The sequence below is a fragment of the Eschscholzia californica genome, unplaced genomic scaffold (assembly GCF_041429995.1).
Source record: "Eschscholzia californica isolate CP2 unplaced genomic scaffold, dmEscCali1.0.p SCAF_3, whole genome shotgun sequence".
NCBI lineage: Eukaryota > Viridiplantae > Streptophyta > Magnoliopsida > Ranunculales > Papaveraceae > Eschscholzia > Eschscholzia californica.
Window position 1 is genome coordinate 65,627,904 of NW_028238420.1, and position 21,165 is coordinate 65,649,068.

Below are 21,165 nucleotides of genomic sequence, written 5' to 3' on the forward strand. Positions count from 1 at the left end.
AACAAAAAGATAACCTTAAAAGGATTTTAAGGAAACGCCCTTAGTCATCAATAAACACTATCCAACTACTAATCTCTCTACAATTCTCTTAACAAAATTAAGACAAACCACATTGGTCTTTTATTGAATTAGAAAATAAGAAAATCCGTTAATTGACAACGACATTCCAAAATAGTAGAAAGAGACATACAACTACTAATTTGTGAATGGGCCCTCTTTTTCAGTCCTTTAGAAAATTGGTTATTTCGACTTCAAATTTGATATTTGACTCCAGCTCATGAAATCATCATGGATGCATATCCTGCCCGATCATATTAACCTGAATAATGGTGGGTCGGGCAGAGAACCATTTTTCAAATTATATGGTTTAAGGACAGTTTTTAGGGGCTAAAAATTTAGAATCCAGGGTTACTAGTAGGATTTAGTTATTTTAAGGTAATTGAAGGATGCTTTTGAAAAGAAAAACAAGTATCTTGACTCCTCATATAAATAAGCAAATTTCATTTCATTCCTATTGAAGGGGAATTTCATTTATTAGTACTTGAATCAGAAGCTGATATAGAGAGTGATGGTTGAATTTGAAGGGAAGTTATTAGGGAGTTTTATTAATAACAGATGGCTAGTATTTGTAGCAGCAATGTGGGTTCAATCTGTTTCTGGAATAGGGTATTTATTTGGGAGTATTTCACCTGCAATTAAAACTTCAATGAATTATAATCAAAGACAGATAGCAAGATTAGGTGTTGCTAAAGATCTTGGTGATAGTTTGGGTTTCTTAGCTGGGAGTTTATCTGAGGTTTTACCTCTTTGGGCAGCTTTAATGGTTGGTGCTTTTCAAAATTTTGTTGGGTATGGATTGGTTTGGCTCATAGTAACTCACAGAGTACCTACTTTTCCTTTGTGGGTGGTAAGTCCAATACTCTCCCCTCTCTCTCTCTTCTCTCTCTCTCTATATATATATGTTGTAAACAATCCCACATTGGTGGTGGTGAGAAGGAGTGTGGTGCTCTTCTTGTTAAAAATCCTTCCCTAGTAAGGCCTTTTAAAACCATGACGCCCAGAAGTGTCGAGCGGACAATATCACTAGCAGCGCACAGAAGGTTGTCCGCGTCATGCTTTCTCTAAACTGAGTTAGTTTTTGGTTCATACTTTTAAAACTAGTACCAGTTCGATCTTTTTAATTTGTAAGAATATAATTCACTGGTTTGAAATAAAGTGAGTTATTGAATTTACATGAAAGTATAGACTAAAGAACTTAATTTAGGGTTCCTGAAATTGTATCATTTACTGATTTGTGGACATCCAACTCAAAACCAATGGGCGATGTGGAAGTTGGAATGCGGGTGGATAGCCCTTTGGCCTATCACGTGTGATCCTAACTCTGATACTTTGTGACATTCAAGTCAAAAACCAATTCGCAGTAAGTGGAAATGACTTAGATATTTATAAAACAATTCTTCTGGTAGATCTCTCTAATCTTATAACTTCAATAACCAAAGAAAACACGGATCGCCATGGCTCGTAATTTTCTGATTACTCATGAAACTTAATCCGTTTCAAGGCTAAATAACCTTAAGAAGCCAAAAAAAAAAAGGGAACAATTTTTTGCTAAAAAGGTGGCGCTATCATGTTCTTTTGACAATTTTGACGTGCAACCATATGTTCATATTTCCATTTTAATAAGTTTTTCGCCGTTTATGTTAATTTCTTTCGTTTGCGCTCGAAGGTTAATTCCTCATACGTAGTTAGTTATGAATAGATGAAAAAGGTTTGTTTCCCGTTCTGGTTCAGCTAGATGTATTGCTAGTTGGTAAATGGTAATGCAAGAATGGCAAAAAAAAAAGTACTACTTTTTGAACTATATTTTATGGCGCCTAGGGTATAATTGTGACAAAGTTTTTGTTATACAGATGGGCATTCTTATATTTGTCGGAACAAATGGGGAAACCTATTTCAATACTGTAGCATTGGTTTCATGTGTGCAAAACTTCCCGAAAAGTCGTGGTCCAGTAGTGGGGATACTTAAAGGATTTTCAGGTTTGGGTGGTGCAATATTGACTCAAGTAAATGCACTGATAAATTCTCCAGATCACGCGTCGATAATCTTCATGGTTGCAGTTGGGCCTACAATGGTAGTCATTGCTCTCATGTTCATCGTTAGGCCTGTTGGTGGTCACAAACAGGTCCGACCTTCCGACGCTTCAAGCTTCACATTCATTTACAGTGTTTGCCTTGTTTTGGCAGCTTACTTAATGGGAGTTGTGATTGTTGAAGACCTAGTCGATTTAGACCACTATATCGTCATAATATTCACAGTTATTTTGTTCATTCTATTACTATTACCAATTATAATTCCTGTGTTTTTGACTTTTTTCTCGGGTCAAAGACATGTCGAAGACAATCTTATCCCTGAAACTCCAATATTAGAAGCTAGTAGCTCTACCCATGATTTCAACGAAGTTATTTTTAGCGAACTAGAAGACGAGAACACGAGTGAAGTTGATCTACTCCCTTTGGCGGAAAGACAAAAGCGAATTGCTCAGTTGCAAGCGAAACTATTTCAAGCATCTGCAGAAGGAGCTGTGAGGGTAAAGAGAAGGAAAGGCCCACGCCGAGGAGAGGATTTCACCTTGACTCAGGCTTTGGTTAAGGCAGATCTTTGGCTCATATTTTTTTCTCTCCTATTAGGGTCGGGATCTGGCTTAACCGTGATCGATAACCTTGGTCAAATGAGCCAATCTCTTGGATATGATAATCCACATATATTTGTATCAATGATCAGTATTTGGAATTTTCTTGGACGTATTGGTGGCGGGTACTTCTCCGAGATTGTCGTAAGGTATAACCTAGTTTCTCTTCATCGTTACCGGGACTGTAGATCACATTCTTTTCATTAGTAGCCTAAAACTTTTCTGTTTTCTATGCTGATTTTTCTATTCTTCGTGATCAGGGATTACGCATACCCAAGGCCCGTGGCTATTGCCGTAGCGCAGGCCATAATGGCAGTTGGGCACTTCTTCTTTGCTATGGGTTGGCCTGGATCCATGCACATCGGTACTCTGCTTATTGGGCTTGGGTATGGGGCCCATTGGGCCATTGTACCAGCTGCGGTGTCCGAGCTTTTTGGCTTGAAGAAGTTCGGTGCTTTATACAATTTCCTAACACTTTCAAATCCTGCAGGAACCTTAATCCTATCTGGTGTTATTTCTAGTTCTATATATGATTACGAAGCTGAAAAACAAGCTAAATTTCACCATCTAGTAGTGCAGAATTCTAGGTCAATGCTCAAGAGGATAGTTGATGGTGCATTGGCAGCTGATGAGCCACTGAAATGTGACGGTTCAGTATGCTTCTTCCTTACTTCCTTAATAATGTCTGGACTTTGCATTGTTGCAGTTGGTTTGAGCATGATTCTTGTTCATCGAACAAAGATTGTATATGCTAATCTCTATGGAAAATCTCGTACTTGAGATTGTTGAAAGTGTTATATAACTCATGTTTATACGATATCTATGTTTGATTTTGTGTCGTGTGGTGGACTGGTTACATTTGTTGAAGAATGTTAGTGGCTTCCTCATTTCTTCATGACTATACTCCCAAGGTGAAAATATCAATGAAGAAAACATCTTCCTAGAAGAAAAATCAAGAAAGAGACATACAGACAGATAGGCAGATAGACTGAAATCTGCAACGGGTTGTTGATTCACGGAGTTTTATTCTTTGTATCTGAAGGACGAATCAGTAAGTTGTTCTAGTGTTCGTGTATGTTTTTCAAACTGTAATTGTTCTGGATTCGACAAAGTAGTTCATTTATATATATATATATATATATATGTTTTATTTGTTACTTGTAAGGTAAGAACCATGAATCTCATCGAAAAAAAGGTAAGAACCATGAAATTATACTTGGATTCTTTTGGTTGTGAGTAACTATATAAATTGTAATGTGTCCTTCAATTCCCCATCTTTTAAATGCATTTATGATATGATTAGAAATATATCTGAAGCTTGAGGTATATTCTTTCATCAAGAAAAAAAAAGAAGCTTGAGGTATATTATACATACAGACATGTTGCTAGATACATGTGATTTTGTGAATGTATGGCAATAACTTGTAACTTATGACAAGAATCATGGTTATATAGGAATACTAAAGTCAATATGGTTTAAAATGTCATAACGTAGTTATAAAAGTTACGACTAGACAATATTAGAGCTTATCTCAAATTTCACAGTGATATAAATGCTAAGTCCAAACAAGATTACTTGAGAGATCAGGCGCTGAACAGATTGAGGAAAGTAGCTTAAACTGGCGATCCTCAATTATTTTTCTAGTTGAATTAAAATTTAAACTAATAACGTACTCATCTAAAACGTGTAGCATTTAAGCGGCTAAAGTACCCATCAATACAAAAATCTATTGAATTATATTAACCTATATATGGATTTCAAAAATTCCTTGGATATCTTTAAGATTCACCTCCTCAAAAATGTAAACACCATGGAATAAAAGATGGTAGATTCTTTTAGAAATAATATAGTGGTGGGGAAGTATTGGGGTAGCCCAAGTGAGGTTGGGGATCTTTTAAGTGGTCCATGTAATTTTAATCTAACCCATGTATTTTAAATTTAACCCATGTATAATTAAATAGTATATTGAGTATATTTACAATTTTACATGCAAATCATAGAAAAAAATACTATGCTTTAAAAGGGAAAAAATGTTCATAAAAATTCCTAATATTCATTATTGTGGAAAGATTAAAAGAATATTATCATATCATGACATTAATTATAAATCTTACTCCAAAAAAATTCTATATTTAGCCATTTAGCATACTTATTTCATGAGTTAAAATTTAACCATAGTTCCTCCAAGATATCCAAAAATATGAAAAATCAAGAGTTAAAATTTTACCATAGGTAATCCAATATTGAAAAATCAAGTTTTAAAATTTAACCATAATTATCCAAAATATAAAAAAAGATAATCAAGACTTACAATTTAACCCTAGTTATTCCAAAAAATTGAAAAAGATGATGAGTTAAAATTTAACCCTGGTTAAGGACTAGAGTTAAGTAAAGGTTAACAAATTACTTTAAATAACAAGGTAGCCATTTTTTTCATTATTTATTTTCTCATCATATTGATCTAGTATTTTGAGAATTTTGTGTATGTTTTTTAGGGTTGTGTCAAAAAATATACTGTTTTGGGATTTTTTCTGTTCTTGTATTAGGGTGGGAAGTTAGGGCAAATTTTTGTGATGGATAGCACTTCCATGGCGGGTCTGAAATTCAAATTCATGTAGAAGCCGAGAATTACGATAATGGGTATTCATCAAAACTCTAGCTTTTTATTCTAATCTATTTTTTTTACTGATTATTCTAAAGCAATGAAATATCAAATTCTAGGGTTTCACTCAATAGTACAGATACATAAAAATTCAAACACCTAAGCTTTTAAACAGAGCTTGGGTAGTTAATTTTAACCTCAATATTTTTTCTAGATCTGTGGCTGATTATGTTTATTTAATTTGTATTTGCTTAGTTCGAGAATTGGGTATCAATCATTTTTATTGTTTTTTGTTAGTTTATTCTGTTTTTTTTTTTTAATTATAAACTATTAGGGGTAGCCATGAAATTCATATCTTGTGTTCTAGAGGAGTTAGAGTAAAGAGAGAGAAAAACTATTTTTTCACATTATAGATTGCTATGTTTGAGATTCAATTCAATTTTGCTTGTTGATTTTGATTCTTGATTTCTGCAACTTCAAATGCCTTGAATCATAATTGTTTTTTTAAAACTCATTGATCTTGTAAGAGATGACATTGATCTTCTTCAAAAGTTTCGAATTTGGTGTTATTAAGTTCGAAGACATGGAATGCATAAGAAAATGTCTCTAGCTCACGAATCGTCGAAGAAACTGTCATTACCGACCACAATAACGACCATTACGAGCTATAATTAATACCGTTAGTGTTTCGTTAATAGTCTACTATGAATGCTACTATGGCTTGTGGATTTATCTGGATCCTATTCTGTTTTAATTGATTTCGTGGTTTTTGGAGTAACGTCGTAATAATCTCATTATTGTGGCGTGTTAATGAATATCCGGACTATCATTAACTTTCTTATTGTATAACCGAGTAAATTCCGACTAATCTGGACTTGTCGCACCTGGACAACCACTCGGCTCCCCTTGGCATACCGCAAATCTTGTAGAATATTAATTACCCAACCTAATAAGTAGTTACTTACGACATGTACTTGTGATAAACAGATAGTTGCCTGCTTCGAGCGAATAATGGTGAGCCTGGATCTTGATAGATTCTAGACCTTTTTCGTCGTAGGTATTTTGCCAAACAAGAACTATTTTAGGAATTAGATGGAAATACCGAATTTGGTGGTTCTGAAATGAGAAGGTGTTCAGGATGTCTATATATTTGAAAAATACCCTCTCGTTGAGTTTGATATCCTGGTTTTATTAGCAAATCTTTATCTTACATGAAATATTTTCCCTTGTTTCGTTTATTACTTAATTGATATATTTTTTTTACTTTTCTCCTATCAGGGGTCAGACAAACAAGATTATATCAATGTTTGAAGCATAGGATGTTTTGATATGTGAAATCAGCCAATGGTGGTTAAGATTTCGTTGATTTAGTGGTGGCGCTGTTTCAAAGTACATACAGAAGCGGAATCTAACTAGAGAAAGACAAAGGTACATCGAAGGCGATATCAAGTTCGGAGTGAAGGAAAATGGAGTGTAATAGAGATGAAGCAACTAGGGCTAAAGAGATAGCAGAGAGAAAATTTTCAATGAGGGATGTCAATGGTGCAAAGAAATTTGCTTTGAAAGCACAAAATTTGTTTCCTGGGCTTGAGGGTATTTCACAAATGATATCAACACTTGATGTGCATATTTCTGCAGAAAACAAAATTGGCGGAGAACCAGACTGGTATGGAGTATTAGGTGTGAATCCCTCGTCCGATGACGAGACTGTGAAGAAACAGTATCGGAAACTGGCCTTAATGCTTCACCCTGACAAGAATAAGTCGGTTGGGGCAGATGGAGCATTTAAGTTGATTTCCGAGGCGTGGAGTTTGCTATCTGATAAAATCAAAAGAATAGCTTATGACCAAAAGAGGTTACTAAATACATTGAGAAATAGAGTTCCATCGGCAACTGGGGGCTCACCAGTTCCACCTTCTGCAAATGGGTTCCGAAATTTTACGACCACAAGTTCGAATATGAAAGCTCAAAAGACTTCAAGTAAAGTTGGTAAGGGTTCTGCTCCTCCTGATCGTGCCCGGGCTTCTGATCCTCATGGGGCCCGAGCTCCTACCCCTGCACCCCCTCCCCCACCTCCTCATCCTTCGAAGCCGAATACATTTTGGACTGTATGTAATCGGTGCAAAATGCAGTATGAGTATCTAAGGGTTTATCTCCATCATAATCTTCTTTGCCCGAATTGCAAGGAACCTTTTTACGCATCCGAAACGGCTGCTCCACCATTAAATGGTTCTAATTCAGCGGGTCCGTGGACTTCCTCGAAACAACGTCAAAATTCAAATCATGAGTCAAACAAGAGAGCTACTGCTACAGGGTGGAACTCATCTTCAGGTCCAAATATTACAGGTTTCGATTCACTTAATCAATCTAATTTTCAGTGGGCTCCATTTTCTAAGACGACTAGTTCCGGGAGTGCTAAAGCCGCTGTTCAAGCTGCAAATGTTGTTCAACAAGTATATGAGAAAGTGAGGAGAGAACGCGAGGAAGCTCAAGCAGCAGCGAGAAGACAAGATGCACTTCAGAGGAAAACCCATGTTTCGAAGAGGACAGCTAGTGGTTTATATCCTGATCTGAAAGGCGATAGGGTTGTAAAAAAGAGGAGAAGTGGCCATGAAACCGTTGAAAATACAGCAAGTCAGGTAGCGCCTGGAAATGGAGTAATGGGTACTCCTAGTTCATCAGGATTAATGCAGAGTAGTTTTGAAAAGGATAAGCTTAATTTGTTTTCGGTTAATAAGCCTAACTGTACAAGGGAGTTAACAACGCTTGAGGTTAAAGTTATGTGGGCAGAGAAGGCTAGAAATAAAATTCATAAGAAGTTAGATGAGTTGAAATTAACTGCTGCAGGCAAGGGGAGAGAGAAAGAAAATGGGAAAATAGAAACTACGGTGGAAGAGAGAGAGAAAGAAAGAGCAGCCGTGACAGGGGTCACAGATGATCAGGACAAGGGTAACCAATCTATAGATGTTGAGAAAGGAGCTGATGGTAAGACCCCCTCCCTTGACTTGCCTGGTCTCGTTTTGGAAACCCAAGTCCATGATTCCATGTTGATTACGGTTCCTGATCCAGATTTTCATGATTTTGACCGGGATCGGTCTGAAAGATCCTTTGGAGATAACCAAGTTTGGGCTGCTTATGATGATGATGATGGAATGCCTCGTTATTATGCCATGATTCATAAAGTTATCTCCTCGAATCCATTCAAGGTGAAGATAAGCTGGCTCAACTCCAAGACCAATACTGAACTAAGCTCGTTAAATTGGATCGGTTCTGGTTTCTCCAAAACTTGTGGGGATTTCAGGGTAGGCAGATATGAAAGTAATGACTCGCTCAACTCTTTCTCTCACAAGGTTAAATGGATAAAAGGTAGTCGTGGGGCAGTTCGAATATTTCCAAGGAAGGGTGATGTTTGGGCTGTTTACCGGAACTGGTCTCCTGATTGGAACGAGCTAACTCCAGATGAAGTAATACACAAGTATGACATGATGGAAGTTCTCGAAGATTATAACGACGATCATGGTGTATCTGTTACTCCTTTAGTTAAGGTTGCTGGTTTCAAGACAGTTTTCCATAAACACTTAGACCCAACAGAAGTCAGAAGAATTCCGAGAGAAGAGATGTTTCGATTCTCTCATCAAGTTCCTTCTTATCTCCTTACAGGTTCAGAAGGTCAAGGTGCTCCTAAGGGTTGTCGGGAATTGGATCCAGCAGCTACTCCTTTGGAACTTCTGCAGGTAATAACTGAAGCTAAAGAAGAAATGGAGATCGTAGAAGAACAGACTATAACAGAACAAAAGAAACAAGATTTCGTGGAGATTCGTGATGACGAGATGGTAGTGGATTCTAAAGAGGAAAAAGCAGAAGCCGAGGCATGCGATGTTATGGAGATTGTGGAACCCGAGGGGACAGATATCACAAAGAACGATGAAAAACATAAGGTAGCGGAAGGCGGAACCGGTGAAAAATATGAAGAAACTGAAACCAAGAATGAGATTGTGGTGAATGGAGAAAAACACAAGGGAATTGAAGTCTTAAATGAGATTTTGGAGAAAAATGATGAAAAACATGAAGAAACTGAAACCAAGAATGAGATTGTGGTGAATGGAGACAAACACAACGGAATTGAAGTCTTAAATGAGATTTTGGAGAAAAATGAAAACCAGAAGGTAGCGGAGGCTGATAATGGGATTTCGGAAAACGATGGAAAACAACATGCAATAGAATCCGCGAATAAGATTGTGGAGAATGGCGAATACCATAAGAAAGTAACTGATGCCCCGGATGGGATTATGGAGAATGACGAGACAAAAGGCATATATGAGATTATGTGGAGTCCTTCAGAATAGGTAATAACATGTTCGATTGGGTTCGTTTTATAATATAATCAACACACAAATAGAATAATTAACTTTGGTTGTAAATTCAACTCAAGACTATTTTAGTATATTTGATTATCCATGGCTCGTGTCTCAGTGTCTGCGATAATTTATAAGCCTAACATCATCTTCTGCAATTTGAGTTTGGTTTTGATGTCTGTACTGGATGACAATTCATGGTTTATTCAAATATCTTAGAGATGAACCATAAGGCGAGGAACTAAGTTGATGTAACAACTAAAAGAAAATCAATGAATAAAAGTTCTTCATGAAAATCTTCAAATGTTGCTTGTTTAGCTTCACATTTTACTTATAGTGTCTTGAGTTCCTTTTGATCACAAGCCAATTTCATTTCCACCTTGTTTCCTTTTCTCTTTGTAGTGTGTTAGTTTAGTAGGTTCAAGTTATGGGTAGTGGAGTGTAGGAGACTATAAATGACACTGATAGGGTTGCATGAGGTGCATGCCTAAAAGTCGTGTAAAACTCTGACGAATATTTTGACGTGTAGAAGATGAATGCGATTACAAAAATATCACTCCTGTATTGTGACTTCTAAAAAAAGAAATCACATATCTACTCAGCATACCATCTCAGTATGGGATTCCATGTTTACTGTAAGAAAGTTAGTCGTTTTTTTTATACACTACAAAAGTCATTTCCAGACATTGAAATACATCATGAAGAGATGATATAAAGATACATCAAGGTTCATGAATTGAATAAGCATTATGACAACTTATTTAAGAGATCCTGATCCCTTTATATCTAGTAGGTTTGGACCGGAGTGTCGGTGTCCGACCACTACTACTACACCAATGGCTATGATAATCTGATTCTTATGTACACATTTTTTATGACGACCAAAATACCCTCATGACTCTACCATAAGGTGTTAAAGCTACAAAAGAGAAATGGACCAAACATTAAATAGTCAACGGATTGGTTGGTTTGTGGTTGACCAAATTTGGCTGTTTTTTTGTTGTTGTTGTTGTTGTAAAGAAGAGGACATATATAGTTGTTTGTGACGTGAATTGAGCCAATGAGAAAGAAGAAAATGTACAGCGTGGATACTTACTTCTAGAGAGAGAGAGAGAGAGGTTCCTAATCTCTCTCTACAAAATGGAAGGAAGGGGTGTCTGAAAGAAAATGCGAAAACCAGCTTCCGTCTCTCTCTCTCTCTCTTGTCTGTTCCAATCTGCAAAATTTAGAGCCAGATCATGGTAAACCCTCTCTCTCTCTCTCTACTTGTTTCTCTATCTCTTCCTTCGGATCTGACAGCCTAGATCCATTTCTTGTTGATTTTCGTTTTTTTTTTTTTTATCTTCATGACAATTTTTCATAGTTTGGATGAATAATTGAATTATATAATCATTTTGGGGATAAATTTGTTTTCAGATCAAACAATATTAGGTTTTATTATGTGTGTATTTTTTTTCATAATCATTGTGGGGATAAATTTTTCATTCTTTTGTTAAATGATTGATTGATTGAAGAGACATCTCTAATGTCCCAAACCCCAAACCTTAGCAGCGGCCGATATTGTCTTACAGTTACACCCAAACCCAAAATCTTCAATTTTGTCCTCACTTAATCACCACCTTGTGTGTTGTGAGGGTTTGCTGTTCCATACCTGAAGGCCTCGATACTTACTGAGCTTTGAGCACGAACCTATGGCCTAGGGTAGGCAGACTTTCTCACAAGCTACGTGGGACTATCACAAAATCTTGTAGTAATTACTACGATTCATTTTTTCGTTGGTGTGAAAAACTGTGCCTTTTGATGGAGGCCTTGTTATTACCCATAGCTAGAAAAGTAAGGGATCTAGGTTTAGAATCCAATCTTAGGGTTTTCATGTAATTATTACTTATTAGTTTGCCTTCTGATTGAGTATTTCTTTCTCAAAGTTGAGTAATTGAATCTATTTAATTGGTCTTCTATATCTTTTACGTATTGCGTTGCATTGTCAACAGACGACTTCAAGGCGTTTGGCAGACAGGAAAGTGGGGAGGTTTGAGAAGAACATTACTAAGAGAGGAGCAGTGCCCGAGACAACCGTCAAGAAAGGAAGTGATTATCCAGTTGGACCTATTGTTCTTGGGTTTTTTGTGTTTGTCGTCATCGGATCATGTAAGTTTTTTTCTCAATCCTTGCCTTTTTTTTTATCCGATTAGGTTTTTTCCATATATATATACCTATATATAGACGATTCACAGTATCGCTTAATGATATATTGTCACTTTATTTAAAGTATATGCATGTAATCTTTTAGCTAAATCGAAAATGGTAAGTACATTCCAAATATTCTCTGTACTTATATATGTAGTTATGCTTGATTGAGAGGGAAACGTGAAATAGAGAACAATTAAGCGAAAATACAATTACGTACTTTTAAGTGTTCATCCAAAATCTTTCATCCAGTTTACACTTATGGTAGTACCTATATAATTTATCATTTGCGGCTTACAGATTTTCATAAACATCCAAAGATAGTATTTAACGTGATTTTCACCTAAGTTATCTATCTCGTATCGTACTCAATATTACTCGATCGATGCACTTAATGAAGCACAGACCCAACTAATGTAGATGCAGCCGAAGATAAGAGTGCCTCTTAAAGGGGTTCCTCCGGTTGCTTAGGTACGTTGATGAGACCAGAGGAAATGAGCCATTTGGGTTGGTCGATTGAGCTAACATTACATACCATCAATAGAACCCAATTTCTCGAGCACATAAGAATTATGAAACAGAAACTACTAAAAAACAAGATTTTGGTGTAGGGGATTAACCCTTAGGCGAGTTCATAATTTGGGGACAGCTATATTCTTATTATATACTTCATATGAGTTATCTGATCTCTTTATTTGTTTTGTTGCAGCTCTATTTCAGATAATCAGGACAGCAACAAGTGGAGGCATGGCTTAAATATAGTTCATCAGAAGCTCTAGCAGAGAAGGCTTGTGGTTCGTTCGACAATAGTCATCTTTGTTAGAAAGATGGTTGCTCTCATGTTTTGAAATAGGTGAAAAGGGAAACCTGATTTATATGATGGTTTGTACTTCTGGTTTTTCTGAGTTGTAGAACCTGAAAAATAAATAAAGGCACAAATTTCTCTCATTGATAACCCAATTTTTTCACTCTTCGATATTGAATGACTCGTTAGCAGTCAGATTGCTTGTTTTTTCGTCTAACTCGAGGTTTGAATTGACTCGAGTCAGATGTTAGAAATTTTTATTTTGACTTGTCTAAATGGCCGATTCCTTCTTGGATCTGTTCGTGTCAGACTAGTCAGATTCAGACAATGTAAAAAGAAAACCCTACTCCAAATGAAGTTTCATTGATGAAATCTAGCTCTATTAACATGGGGATGAGAATTATTCGACGAAAGAAACTAGATCGAAATAGAGATCTTTCATCAAGGGTGAGATTTGGATCTTGAGGTAAGAGAAGGTCTCATATCTACAATGGTAGATTTATCTGCACCTAATCTAACTGCTTGTTTGCTTGCTCGAATGAACCTCGAAACTGCTCCTTTTACATACTTATTTGCTTCTTTCACAGTCATCTTGTTTGTTCCGTCTCGAAAGCTGCTCAATAGATGATCTCCATTAAGAACTGAAGCAAGTTGTACTACTTCTCTTTGAAATTCTGATAGCCCACCACCTTCATTAGCTTCTGTTTTTCTCAGTGGAGTCACTTCAGGTAGTACTTCTGTAACAAAGTCGCATACATAATCATATGAGTTTAGAGAGAGAGAGAGAGAGAGAGTAGTGAGAGGCCACAATCCTCGACCGGAGTGATCGAGCACTTTTGTGACCGACCTCCACGTCAGGGGTTCGAGGCAGACTCCCTTAGACAATTTATTGAACTTCTACGAAAAAAGAAGAAGAGTAATGACAGAGAATAAGAGAAACTAGGCAGACCTTGGGCGGAAATCTTATGTGCTGCCATGATTCGCTGTTTAATGGATCAAAATCATTGAAAGCATGAATCAAGACAATCCTTATAGGATTTCTGCCTGGAGTCTGCCTGGTTTTTCTTGTTCCCTAGCGTTTTTCTGAATGACAGGGAGAGAGTTTAGAGAGATACCAGGACAATCTGTTCTAGGAGAAGTTAACTCTCCTACCACCTCTTCAAATGTACCAGCCCAAGCATCTCTATGAGTCAAGAAGTTAGGAAGATTAAAAATCTTCTTTATAGTTGCAGGAATCGACGAATGCTCGAATTCGGAGTTAGAATTAGGCCCTTTTGGTCTACTTATCACTATATAACAAAAACAAGATTCCAACAAACACAAAATCAATATCAAAACAAGAAAATTAAGAACCAAATTTCTTGATGAAAACAGAGCAAAACTTGTTACCTGTTCCTTTCTTAATCCAAGGCGAAACCATAATCGTTGGAACCCGAACTCCTAATCGATCGAACTTGAAGAAAAAAGGGTCAGGACCAATACCACCATCAGGATTTGGAATATCTTGATATGGAGTAGTAACATGATCATAGAAACCTCCATGTTCATCATAAGTTATGATAAATAGGGTTTCATTCCATTGGGGACTTGATCTTAAAACCTCATAAACCTCTTTCACAAACTTCTGTCCATTAGCTACATCATGAGATGGATGATCATCATTTGCAGGAAACCCTAATATATCAAAGTATCTTGGTTCTATCACTGTCAAACTAGGTAATTTCCCATTTCTAGCATCTTTCTTAAATGATAAATCAAAATCATGGAATTTGAATATATACTTCAATTTCCTAAGATTCTTATAAAACAGAGTAGTGGGTATATTTTGAAAATAAATTCCAAAGTTTTTTCCTTTTTCATGAAGTGAATCAAAGATAGTTTTTTGTGGGTACCCTTTTGATAATTTCTTCTTTTCATGAGAAGTAGATCCATGAGAAGTTGCAGAGTAAACGAATAGTCGATTAGGTTGTGTTGGTCCTGGAAGAGAAGAAAACCATCGATCGAAAACTGCGAATTCGTTAACTAAAGAAGCGAAAATAGGTACTGATTCTGGTCTAAAACCTCTCATTACTGTTTCTGATAATTCAGGGGACATTGTTAAAGCTTGTTCTACAAACCCATTCATGGTTGGAATTGTTGAATTTGATCCAAAAACTTGATCTTGAACTGCTTGAAATGAATGACCAGGATCTGGGTCGACGAATTCGGCATCATTAGTGAAACAAATTGATTGAGAATTAGGGTTTTTGGTTGAGATTGGATTACATTCTTTTCCTGTAACTCCATTGATTAATGGGTTGGTTGAATTTTTCATCCATCCTAACATATGATCAAATGATCTGTTTTCTAAAACTAGTACTACAATTGTTTTAATGGGGCTTTCATTTGCAGAAGTGAAATGAGAAGATTGAAATATGAACAAGAAAATGAAGAAAAGAGTGAAGAGAAATGTAGAAGAAGAGGAAGGTTTTGATGTTCTGATTTTCTTCATGTTTGATAATGAAGAGATGATGAATGGAAGTGGAGAATGGGGATGAGGGGGATTGTCTTTATTAGTGAAAGTAGAGTGAGAAACTAATGAAACTTTTTATGAGAGAGAGAGAGAGAGAGAGATCTTAGGTAGGAAGTATTGACACTAAATGGTTGAGATCTTGAGCTATGGTGGTATGCATGCATGAGATTTCTCTCTCTCTCTCTCTCTCTCTCTCTCAAACTTTCTCTCTTTAGAATCTGTCTATGGTGATGTGGAAGGGTTTAGACAGTCAAAGATTGAATGGGTAGAAGTAAAAACAAAATTTTGTTACTCTACCTCCTAAAAGTTAGGGGACAAAAAGATTTTGTTTTGTTTTTGTGTGAACAGGAAATTGGGCAGGAGGCCCAATTTCTTGTAATTTTTTGTTAAAAAGACAACCCATGTTTTTAACTAGCTAGGCCCCAAGTAAGTTATAAAAATAGGCTTGAAGGACATTTTTAAAGGCACCAACTTTTTAAGAGTCAAAATACCCTTCATTCAATTAGAAATACCTAGTAATAATCTAACTAATAAATCAGAAACTTGAGTTTTTCTCATGAACGAACCGAGTTGGATTGTCGACGCCGATTAAAATTTCTGGGGGTTTGAATCGATTTGGCTATGAGATAGGTTAATGTTTTTAGGTTTTGGTGATTTAATCTATTTGCTTGTTGTTTGAAGAGGCTTTTAAGGGGTTTGATTTAGTTTTTGGTTCTAAATTCTAGAGAGAGAAAGTTTTATATACTTTCAATGGAAGGAGAATTTGATAGTGTTTCAAGGTATAATCCAACCATTGCTTTATTTTCATTGAGTTATGAACGATGGATGACAATTTGTTAGTTTTGATGTTTATGTTCAAACTTATTTGTTGGATTTATATGGAAGTTGTAAAAGTATAGTTGATGCAAGCAATATGTTTGATAAAATGCTTGAAAGAGATGTTGTTGCTTGGAATGCAACGTTAGTTGGTTATACAAGACGTAGGTTGGTTGAAATAGCTATAAAGTTGTTAGATGAAATGCTTGAGAGAAATTTTTTTTTCTTGGACAATCATGATTGGTATTTATGTTCAAATTTAGAATTTCATGAAAGCTTTGGAAGTTTTTCGAAGAAAAGTAAAATGATGGTGCTAGAGCTTATAAAATGACTATTATGAATTTGTAGGGGTTTTAGCTAGTTTTTCGATACAACATTCTATTAGACAAAATATAATAATTTGTAACAAATTTTATGTTAAATCAATTCAAAACTAATTTGCAAACCATTTGCATGGCATTGCAAGGTGTTTGCAAGGCTCTGCAAGGTGTTTGCAAGGCTTTGCAAGGCTCTGCAAGGTGTTTGCAAGGCTCTGCAAGGTGTTTGCAAGGCTTTGCAAGGCTCTGCAAGGTGTTTGCAAGGCTCTGCAAGGTGTTTGCAAAGCTTTGCAAGGCTCTGCAAGGTGTTCGCAAGGTTGTGCAAGGTATTTGCAAAAGTCATGCAAGGTGTTCGCAAGGCTCTGCAAAGTTTTTGCAAGGCTCTGCAAGGTGTTTGTAAGGCTCTGCAATTTGTTTGCAAGGCTATCCAAGGTGTTTGCAAAAACCATGCAAGGTGTTTGCAAGGCTCTGCAAGGTGTTTGCAAGGCTCTGCAAGGCAGTGCAAGGTGTATGCAAGGTATTTTCTTAGACTAGGGTTAGATTGGTCTTTTTACTGAAATTGAAAATTACATAATTGCCATCAGGGAGGTGAAGCCTAAAAAACTTTGATGAATCTTTTTTAACCAAAATCATAATTTTTTAGGGAGTTTTGGCCAAATTCCTCAACAGCCGTTATTGTCAATCAACGGTATGTTTAGGGTTAGTCCGGACCAATCAGAGAACCCTAACCGAAGCAGGGTGTAGGAGAAGTGAAAGGTTAGCTTCTCAAGGTCCCATGTTGACTGAGGAAACAAGTTGTTGGTATCTTCTATGAGGTTAGTTTGTTCAAGTTGGATCTAGTTCTTACTATTTCTACTCAATGATGAATTAATATATACTCCACCAATTATGAATGTTACCCTTATTATATTCCACTCAGATGAATTAATATATACTCCATCAGCTGGGAATCTTTTTTTTGTTAAAATCTTTTGTAACTTTATCATTTCCCTTCCACTTAATCATAGATCAAACTAAGGCTATAGATGGGAGCTCTAACTTAGTAAGTTGTGGCCTTGTGGATGAGCTCATGGACTTTTCGCCAGAAACTTAACCTCGTAGTCATGGGGCCTCGATGTATAAAGCAGAAACAATATCGAGAATTACTAAAGTTTAGGCCATTAAATGATGCATCTTCATTAATTCGATTTCGTTACCTGACACTAAAGAAAATAAAAAAGAGTGAAGATTTTCATTGAAGAATCTTGAAATGAGATTAGATTATGAGAAAGAAATACAAAACAATCAATACAAATTTTCAAAATACAAGAAGCAAACAAGGTAGTTATGAAGTTGATGCAAAATCAACATTATGAATAGAATCAATTAGCATGAATATGAATACCAATGGCTATAAGAAGAATGGTGATTATACAAAAGTAAATGATCGAATGAACTAAAATCGCGATCCCACTAGTATTCATGTTTCCAAATTCTACAACTCTTGTTCTTGCAGGTAATTGAAACAAAAGTCCTGGCGACAAAAGAATGAACAGCACCACAGCTACAACAACAGGTCCCCAATCTGCACCCATCTCTCTCTTCCTCTGTTTTTCGAGTTCTAAGTTCGACGATATATGACTGCTATGGGTAGGGAAAGGATGAGAAGGTTTTTATATAAACAGGGAGGAATATTTTCTTCATGGGGAAGGAGAAGAAAGGATGCTAAACTTGTTGATGGAAAAGACAATGGTGTTTAAAGCAAAGTTATATTTGGTCGGTTCTTCTTTTTGTTGTGTGTTGATGCATATATACCTTTTTTGCTCTAACTTTTAGTTACTTCCTTCTAACAAGAGTTAACCATATTATTTTTCTTTTTGTATTTGTTATTATGTGCTCGTATTTTGATTAAATTAAGGGGTCTTAAGGTGTATAAGGTATGTAAAGTTTCACAACTAGTCGTGTTAGACGGGCAGTATCCCGACACACCTAGTTTATTAAGCTCGTTATGGGCACAACCCGTTACGCGTAATAGATAGGAAAAGAAGGTGAAAGAGGATTTCAAAACGATAACAAAGAAAAAAGAAAATGGAACACAAGCTTGTAATTGGTGAAAGTATGCGAGGTAGGGTTTGAAGAAGCTTTATCGCTTCTAAATTTTTAATGTTTATTATTCCACTAATACAAAATAGTGTAGAAGCCATCGATATCAAATAAACTCATAAGACTCTTTGGCAGAACGACTATAGATATTAGAATATACTGTAATGATTTTTTATGAGAATGATCTGTTGTTTTAACAGGACCATACTAGTAGAGTAAACTTACTTAAGAGTTCTTTCTCTTAAAAGTCTTACTTGGAGGTCGACTCAGAAGCTGACAGAGTCATCTTCCTGCTAAACCAAACGATTAGAAAAAATCAAGATTGTACTATTATTATAAACTGGGTATTCTTAAAAATTTCTAATTCACCACTTGATAATATTATTCTATTAAACAAATTTATTTAGCTTAGGCAATAACTTGGTCAATTCTAAACTGCTAATCTATTCCAACTTTCAACTATATATTAAAAATATATACTAGTTTGAGATCATTAGAAGTAAAAATGGCAGATTGGGCACCGGTGGTGATAGCGGTGGTGCTATTCGTGTTACTGTCGCCGGGGTTGTTGTTTCAGTTACCTGCAGATGGAAGATGGGTTGAGTTTGCTAACATGGAAACCAGAGGCGCCGCCATCTTTGTCCACTCCATTATTTTCTTTGCTCTAATGGTTCTCTTCTTCATTTTCATAGGTGTTCATATCAACACCTAATAATTATGTTCAAATTTGTAATCAAAATACAGTCAAATTATTCATCTGTATCTACCCATGAAATAACAATTTGTGTAATTTGATTTTAATTTTTTTTGTTAAGGTTGGGTTCGATTCAATAATACAAAATTATCTATCAAATAACTTGATCTTATCTTTCATAGATATTTTTTTTGTTTTCAATAGCTAGGGCCTAAACTCTGTGTCTTATTTTGGATCGAACACCATGCCACTAGCGACCAGACATAAGATTCAAGCACAATATACTTTTTCTTTTGTCGGTCTACTTTCTATAAATAAAGATCATACTTGGTGATTAACATTGAAAAACATAACTTTTGGACCCTTGCCCCACTCGCGGGTTAGGGCTGGTCAGCGCTATCGTAGCTATCCCATATCGGTTGTGAGAGAGCCTCAAGACGATTTTAGGTCAAAGAAGGCCCAAAACCACACCCACAAGCCCAAGATCCAGTTGATAAAAGAAAAAACTTTAATCAATGAGATTTTTATACATGTAAAAAGGTGATGTTTCACTTTATTCTTTGAAAGAATGATTCCAAATCCACCAAGAAACATTTCTTTTCTGAAAGATGTAATGTCCTTTCAAAGGAAAAGGATTTAAGCTTTCTGCCTCCACCCATTATAACAAAAACTTTGGCACTTTGCCATGGGTGATGGTGATTATAACTCAAATATTATTCTTTGCTTGAACTCATAATCATGGAGCCAAGTTATTAAGAAAGTGGCATTGTTTGTAGTTGCTTAGTCGACCAAACACGCTAACTTATGTAACATCTGTCTCAATACCAATCATATTATCTTCGATTTAGTACTATCTAAATCACTCGCTTAGTTCTACAAGTTGCAAAAAAAATTCTTGGCGGGGACTTTCCATAGATCCAACGGAGGTGTTATATTATGACCCAAGTCTGGAAAGTTCTTCCTAAATAGTATGATTAAGTACTTCACAAAAACCTTAAAGTTTCATTATCGGCACGTACAAGTGAGCTTACACTTCAATAAATATAACTACTACTACTACTATACTACTGTATATAGAGGGAATTCTTGGAAGACTAGTAATGTTTATTCATATAGAAGGGAAAGTGAAAAAGAAAAACTAATAATTATCGAAAGGATAGTAAACTAAAAGTGGTCATAAGTACTACTTGTGCATATGCTGATAGAATTCTTCTGCTATAAATCGAAAGGTTCGAGCTTGAATCTTTCTTGAACATAAGATATATAAGTTGAAGCCTTCAAATCAACATTTTCATCAGCAGTACCGAGGTAAGAATTATCATGAATAACACCATAAGTATCACGAGTAACATCTGTTTTCAAATACGAAACTTTCTTGTTTGAAGAAGGAACTATAAATTCCTTTTCATGAACCATATTATAACCACTAGTAGAGGAAGAAGAATTTTGTTTAACTTTAGTACTGTACTGGGAAGTTGACGAGGCTTGTTTTGGTGTCCTATATAAAGACATAATCAACCTTCCTTTGTTGAATGCTCGGCGTTTACGATTAGCTTGCTCCATTTTTGGTTGTCTAAGGAGATTAGAAGATCAAAAAAAGGAAGAAACAAAGAGGAAATATGAAATGTTAGTAAGGATGAGTCCTATAAGTGCAATGAGGCTCTTATTTATAGTGTTTTGAATAGTTGAAAGTTAAGACTACCTTAATCAGGATTTGAAGGAGATTAGAATCTAATAAGATTCAAGCTTATAATGATACTATTCATTGATGTTATAGTTCTATAAAAGTGAATGTGGTCCTCTACTATCATGTTCTAAAGATGACTCTAATATTATTCCACTTTTTCTAAACCAATGTAAGATGAATTTGTAGGAGATTTGGAAAATATCCAAAAGATACTACCATAAGTAAAATATCTTTATCAACAATGCGAGAGTAAGGTTTTACATTCCTGAGTTTGAATCTAGACTAATTTGTCTTTGATCGAAGAGTTGGTAGGTTAGAAATGTTCAACTGCCATTCAGACTCATTGTCACTCACACGACATTTAGAAAGGAAAACAAAGCGAGAAAACGGACTCATGCAAAAGAGTTAAACATCACA

The 21,165-nt window shown here is 35.9% G+C and overlaps 6 protein-coding genes across 6 annotated transcripts; 4 read left to right on the forward strand and 2 right to left on the reverse strand.

Annotated features, from left to right (window-relative positions):
• Positions 1–328: 328 nt before the first annotated feature.
• LOC147553486 (protein NUCLEAR FUSION DEFECTIVE 4-like) lies at positions 329–3,554 on the forward strand. The gene is made up of 3 exons (XM_086665440.1): positions 329–907; positions 1,911–2,839; positions 2,951–3,554. Exons 1-3 carry the CDS (start codon positions 569–571, stop codon positions 3,468–3,470), a joined length of 1,788 nt encoding a protein of 595 aa, XP_086521566.1. The 5' UTR covers positions 329–568; the 3' UTR covers positions 3,471–3,554.
• A 1,295-nt stretch (positions 3,555–4,849) lies between these two features.
• LOC147553487 (uncharacterized) lies at positions 4,850–9,944 on the forward strand. Its single transcript, XM_086665459.1, has 2 exons — positions 4,850–5,331; positions 6,572–9,944. Exon 2 carries the CDS (start codon positions 6,760–6,762, stop codon positions 9,637–9,639), a length of 2,880 nt encoding a protein of 959 aa, XP_086521585.1. The 5' UTR covers positions 4,850–5,331; positions 6,572–6,759; the 3' UTR covers positions 9,640–9,944.
• An 805-nt stretch (positions 9,945–10,749) lies between these two features.
• On the forward strand, positions 10,750–12,783 carry LOC147553488 (uncharacterized). The gene is made up of 3 exons (XM_086665464.1): positions 10,750–10,889; positions 11,640–11,796; positions 12,545–12,783. Exons 1-3 carry the CDS (start codon positions 10,887–10,889, stop codon positions 12,589–12,591), a joined length of 207 nt encoding a protein of 68 aa, XP_086521590.1. The 5' UTR covers positions 10,750–10,886; the 3' UTR covers positions 12,592–12,783.
• A 201-nt stretch (positions 12,784–12,984) lies between these two features.
• Positions 12,985–15,567, reverse strand: LOC147553489 (non-specific phospholipase C6-like). Its single transcript, XM_086665460.1, has 3 exons — positions 14,030–15,567; positions 13,756–13,929; positions 12,985–13,377 (listed from the first exon to the last, which is right to left on the reverse strand). Exons 1-3 carry the CDS (start codon positions 15,129–15,131, stop codon positions 13,082–13,084), a joined length of 1,572 nt encoding a protein of 523 aa, XP_086521586.1. The 5' UTR covers positions 15,132–15,567; the 3' UTR covers positions 12,985–13,081.
• Positions 15,568–17,519: 1,952 nt separating this feature from the next.
• On the reverse strand, positions 17,520–17,951 carry LOC147553490 (uncharacterized). The gene has a single exon (XM_086665463.1). The coding sequence runs from the start codon at positions 17,857–17,859 to the stop codon at positions 17,647–17,649; it is 213 nt and encodes a 70-aa protein (XP_086521589.1). The 5' UTR covers positions 17,860–17,951; the 3' UTR covers positions 17,520–17,646.
• Positions 17,952–18,811: 860 nt separating this feature from the next.
• Positions 18,812–19,223, forward strand: LOC147553491 (uncharacterized). Its single transcript, XM_086665465.1, has one exon. The coding sequence runs from the start codon at positions 18,873–18,875 to the stop codon at positions 19,077–19,079; it is 207 nt and encodes a 68-aa protein (XP_086521591.1). The 5' UTR covers positions 18,812–18,872; the 3' UTR covers positions 19,080–19,223.
• Positions 19,224–21,165: the final 1,942 nt, after the last annotated feature.

What these genes read in the sequence shown, in the direction of transcription:
- LOC147553486 (XM_086665440.1), top strand. Translation starts at nt 569, where the DNA reads ATGGTTGAATTTGAAGGGAAGTTATTAGGGAGTTTTATTAATAACAGA. An exon ending in CTACTTTTCCTTTGTGGGTG is followed by an intron (nt 908 to 1,910) that starts GTAAGTCCAATA and finishes TTTGTTATACAG; the next exon opens with ATGGGCATTCTTATATTTGT. An exon ending in TTCTCCGAGATTGTCGTAAG is followed by an intron (nt 2,840 to 2,950) that starts GTATAACCTAGT and finishes CTTCGTGATCAG; the next exon opens with GGATTACGCATACCCAAGGC.
- LOC147553487 (XM_086665459.1), top strand. Translation starts at nt 6,760, where the DNA reads ATGGAGTGTAATAGAGATGAAGCAACTAGGGCTAAAGAGATAGCAGAG.
- LOC147553488 (XM_086665464.1), top strand. An exon ending in GTTTGTCGTCATCGGATCAT is followed by an intron (nt 11,797 to 12,544) that starts GTAAGTTTTTTT and finishes GTTTTGTTGCAG; the next exon opens with CTCTATTTCAGATAATCAGG.
- LOC147553489 (XM_086665460.1), bottom strand. Translation starts at nt 15,131, where the DNA reads ATGAAGAAAATCAGAACATCAAAACCTTCCTCTTCTTCTACATTTCTC. An exon ending in TTGGATTAAGAAAGGAACAG is followed by an intron (nt 13,930 to 14,029) that starts GTAACAAGTTTT and finishes TTTGTTATATAG; the next exon opens with TGATAAGTAGACCAAAAGGG. An exon ending in TCCTAGAACAGATTGTCCTG is followed by an intron (nt 13,378 to 13,755) that starts GTATCTCTCTAA and finishes ACTTTGTTACAG; the next exon opens with AAGTACTACCTGAAGTGACT.
- LOC147553490 (XM_086665463.1), bottom strand. Translation starts at nt 17,859, where the DNA reads ATGGGTGCAGATTGGGGACCTGTTGTTGTAGCTGTGGTGCTGTTCATT.
- LOC147553491 (XM_086665465.1), top strand. Translation starts at nt 18,873, where the DNA reads ATGGCAGATTGGGCACCGGTGGTGATAGCGGTGGTGCTATTCGTGTTA.